Source organism: Anarrhichthys ocellatus, unplaced genomic scaffold (genome assembly GCF_004355925.1).
Source record: "Anarrhichthys ocellatus isolate YVR2014 unplaced genomic scaffold, GSC_Weel_1.0 scaffold262, whole genome shotgun sequence".
Taxonomy (NCBI): Eukaryota; Metazoa; Chordata; class Actinopteri; order Perciformes; family Anarhichadidae; genus Anarrhichthys; species Anarrhichthys ocellatus.
The window spans coordinates 7428-11586 of record NW_022280289.1 but is presented as its reverse complement, the minus strand read 5'-3'; the positions used below and the strand labels follow the sequence as shown (position 1 = coordinate 11586).

The window sequence follows — 4159 nt, the reverse complement described above, 5'->3', positions numbered from 1 at the left end:
AGGTGTAGGAGGTCTCTCTGGGTCTCTCTGGTCTCTCTGGGTCTCTCTAGGTCTCTCTGGGTCTTTCTGGTCTCTCTGGGTCTCTCATTGTCTCTCTGGGTCTTTCTGGTCTCTCTGGGTCTCTCTGGGTCTCTCTGGTCTCTCTGGGTCTCTCTGGGTCTCTCTGGTCTCTCTGGGTCTCTCTGGTCTCTCTGGTCTCTCTGGGTCTCTCTGGTCTCTCTGGTCTCTCTGGTCTTTCTGGTCTCTCTGGGTCTCTCTGGTCTCTCTGGTCTCTCTGGTCTCTCTGGTCTCTCGGACCACTTTTCTCTCGTCATGTGAAATAACTTCTCTGACTCACGTAATTATTCTCCTACTCTTCGTCCTCTCTCCTCGTCTGTCCCGTGTGTGAACATCTCACTCGATTCAGGAAACTTGTCAGAATACTCGTATTTGATTGGCTGAGCTGCATCAAGTGATGTGATTTACAACGCATTGGTCGGTGTGTTTCCTGCACCACTGAACAAGTACCGTAAAGGCTGAAAAAGCTGCACCGGTTTTAGGTCCTGGGTCCGGATACAACGGCGTCTGGGTCCGGATCCAGACCGCGTTCCGCCTATTGGCGACCCCTGTCCTAGACCTTAGCCAAACTTCAGCCAGACCTCCTAGATCAGAGCCAGACCTTTTAAACCTCAGCCAGACCTCAGCCAGACCTCTTAGACCTCATTCAGACCTACTAAACCTCAGCCAGACCTCAGCCAGACCTCTTAGACCTCATCCAGACCTCCTAGAGTACTTGTGGTGTGTACAAAGTAAAATCTCAAACTAAATGTTCTGGATTTGCTCACTGATTGAGGCACTTTCATGTATTAGTACTAGTGTTATTAGTACTAGTATTATTAGTACTAGTATTGATCTCCACCTGTAGGTGATGTTGTGGTGAGTCCACTTGTGTCCCAGAGGGTTGATGGCGTAACGTCTGGTTCTGGTCCCTCTGAAGGTCTCCGTCACTCTGCTGCTGGAAGACATCTGAAAAACACAACAACCAATCAATCAATCAGCTATTTAACCAATCAGCAGCCTCCTGAGTGACATCACTTCCTCTGATGTCCACTAGATGCTGCTGTGTTCAAACTGTTATCAGTTATTATTATTAGTTGGATCAATATTAAAATATGAGATGTGAAGCTAAAAGAAGGTGAACTTCAACTCCCACGATGAATTTCACCAGGAAACATACAATCTGAAGATAAACACTGAAAACAATCTGCAACTGGAATTAATTCAGTAACCTCATGTTACTGTTATCTCCTCTGACTCGCTGAGGCTCATGGGTAATGTAGTCCATGTGAGAACATGAAGGCTTTAGTGGTCTGAGACGTGGCAGCAGACGGAGAAATCTGTCACCCACATGTGAACCTCTAGACCTCCAACTAAACCTGAACCAGATCTTATGTGAGCCTCAGCTGGAGGACTTCCTGCCTCTGAATACGAACCTCTAGACCTCCAACTAAAACCTGAACCACATCTCATGTGAGCCTCAGCTGGAGGACTTCCTGTCCCTGGACCTCCTGCTCCATAAACAGAACCCTGTTATCCTACCTCAGTCCAAATAAGCAGAGAAGAAGAAGCGTTGGAACAACAACAGACTGGATTTGAGCTTTTGTTTTGAAAATAAAACAATAAGAAATACATCAATCAATGAAAGTATCAATATTAAAACAACCTTTACTGATTGATTGATTTTCTGATGCTGATTGAAGATAAAATTGTTTATTGAAACAAGAACTAATTCACTGGAGATTAATCTGATTAATCTGATTGATTGAGTTTACATCAGAAACATCAGAGGGATTTATTGATACTATTTATTGATTATTGTTCATGAGCTGACTGTGAAACAGTTTTCATTGATCAGGAGCTTCATCGATAAACTGAGTTCACTGACCTTCATCATCATCATCATCATCATCATCAGAGGAAGGTCCATGATGAGAACAGGACTCTACACATGACCTGTCAATCAATCAACCGATCAATCAATCAACCGATCGAGCCGTCTGTCTGTGCGCGTGTCCTCGGAAGAAGCGCGTGCTGAATGAAAACACGGAATCACGCGGTGACTTCAGGGTTCTTCAGAACCTCGTGGGTCCAGAGGAACCGACCCGGAGGACCGAGACCCTGAGGACCGTAAACCAGCAAGTCCTGATCCGAGCCCGATAGAGACCCGAACTTTCCCAATAAAGCTCATGTGCCTTTGTTCCTGTCTCTGGATCAGAGGACCCGGTTAGAGCTGGTTCCGGACCCGGTCCGTCCTGCTCCGCTTCGAAACAAACTGAGAGAACTTCTTCCTCCTCGGACAGAGAACTCGCTGCTGCAGTGAGGCTGGTCCGGAGGGGCGGGGTCAGGTGTGTGAGTGTGTGAGTGTGTGGTACACCGAGACCACATTGTGGGCTTTAACCCTTCAGGTTCAGGATCGGTCCTTCATCTCTAAACACTTTTAATTTGTTTAAATGTGAATGAATCATTTCATAATTAAGATTAAAACGTATTTAAATAAAGTATTTACTGTTATTATTGAGCTGCTGATAAACAAACCCAGACCTGGTCCTCCTGGTCTCCTCTGGGAGTCTTCAGGTCTGGGGCCACAGGTAGAGACCCCCTAAGATGTTTCCTCAATAACAGCAGTCCAGATGTCTCGAGACAGAGAGACAGACAGACAGACAGAGAGAGAGACAGACAGACAGGCAGACAGAGAGAGAGACAGACAGACAGAGAGACAGAGAGACAGACAGACAGACAGAGAGACAGAGAGACAGACAGACAGAGAGAGAGACAGAGAGACAGAGAGAGAGACAGAGAGACAGACAGACAGAGAGAGAGACAGAGAGACAGAGAGACAGAGAGACMGACAGACAGAGAGACAGAGAGAGAGACAGACAGACAGAGAGACAGAGAGACAGAGAGACAGACAGAGAGACCGACAGGCAGACAGAGAGACAGACAGAGAGACAGAGAGACACACAGACAGAGAGACAGAGAGACAGACAGACAGACAGAGAGACAGGAGGACAGACAGACAGACACAGAGACAGGAGGACAGACAGAGACAGACAGACAGACAGACAGAGAGAGAGACAGACACACAGACAGAGAGACAGACAGACAGACAGAGAGACAGACAGACAGAGAGAAAGACAGACAGACAGAGAGATGTATAGTGTATGGTGTATAGTCACCTCTTCTTCTTCTGTGGTGCTTTAATGGCACAACATTATGTACATGAAAAATATATAAATATATACAAACATGAAGCTAAAGTGTTTCTATACAAGTCAAACTGTGTGTACACTGTAAACAGAGTTCTGAGGAAAGTACTATATTACTTTTTAACATACAGTAGGTGGTTACAGCATACGCAGTATATAAATACACACTATACATATATATGCAGCTTTTGTCCATGTTACAGATTCAGTTATAATTTGAGTCTTTCTTCATAGAAACATTGATTAATGGATTTAAGCTTCATTTCTGCAGTAAAAACAAGACAAAGCTGTAAAAACTGCTGACCGACGTTTATTATAAACTAATCTGGCAATAAGAAAAGAACGATTAGCTGCAGCCTCACCAGTGAAGTTTATTGTTTGTGTTGTGGTTGTTGTGGTGTTGTAGTTGTGTAGCTGTGTTGTGTATCAGCTCTCGGTCACCTTCACTCTGACAAACTGCCTGCAGAAGCATCTTTCTAACAGGAATCATCAGATGCTGCATGTTAAGCAGCTCATTAAAGTTGCTTTGTGTCTAAATGTTGGCAGCTGAGCCGCCTGGCAGACTCCCATCATGCACTGCAACAATGCCCTCTGACCTCACCCTGACCCTCCGATCGATACTGAGCAGGAGACAACCTCCGGTTCTCCATGAGTTAAAGCTGCATTCTCTCTACTGTCCATCACGGGGCGACTCCTCTGGTTGTATAGAAGAGTGTGAGAAAGAATCATTAAAGTGTTAAATGTTCCTCATTAACTCTCTTTGCTTCGTAACGTCACGACTCCTCTGATCGTTTATGTCGTTTTAAACCTTAGTGAGTCTTTCTCGTTCACACAGACATTAGTGAGTCTTTCTAGTTTATACAGAAGTTTGTGAGTCTTTCTCGTTCACACAGACGTTAGTGAGTCTTTCTAGT

General features: G+C 45.0%; 1 protein-coding gene across 1 annotated transcript in view; it reads right to left on the bottom strand.

The window, feature by feature from the left end:
- mmp23bb (matrix metallopeptidase 23bb) overlaps positions 1 to 2294 on the bottom strand; it is a 14559-nt gene extending 12265 nt beyond the window's left edge. Inside the window, exons 1-3 of the mRNA XM_031879434.1 lie at positions 1925 to 2294; positions 899 to 1005; positions 193 to 208 (exon numbers count right to left, since the gene is read on the bottom strand). Coding sequence (XP_031735294.1) covers positions 193 to 208; positions 899 to 1005; positions 1925 to 1966 — 165 coding nt within the window. The 5' untranslated portion in view covers positions 1967 to 2294. The remainder of the gene's footprint in view (positions 1 to 192; positions 209 to 898; positions 1006 to 1924) is intronic.
- Between the last annotated feature and the right edge of the window lie 1865 nt (positions 2295 to 4159).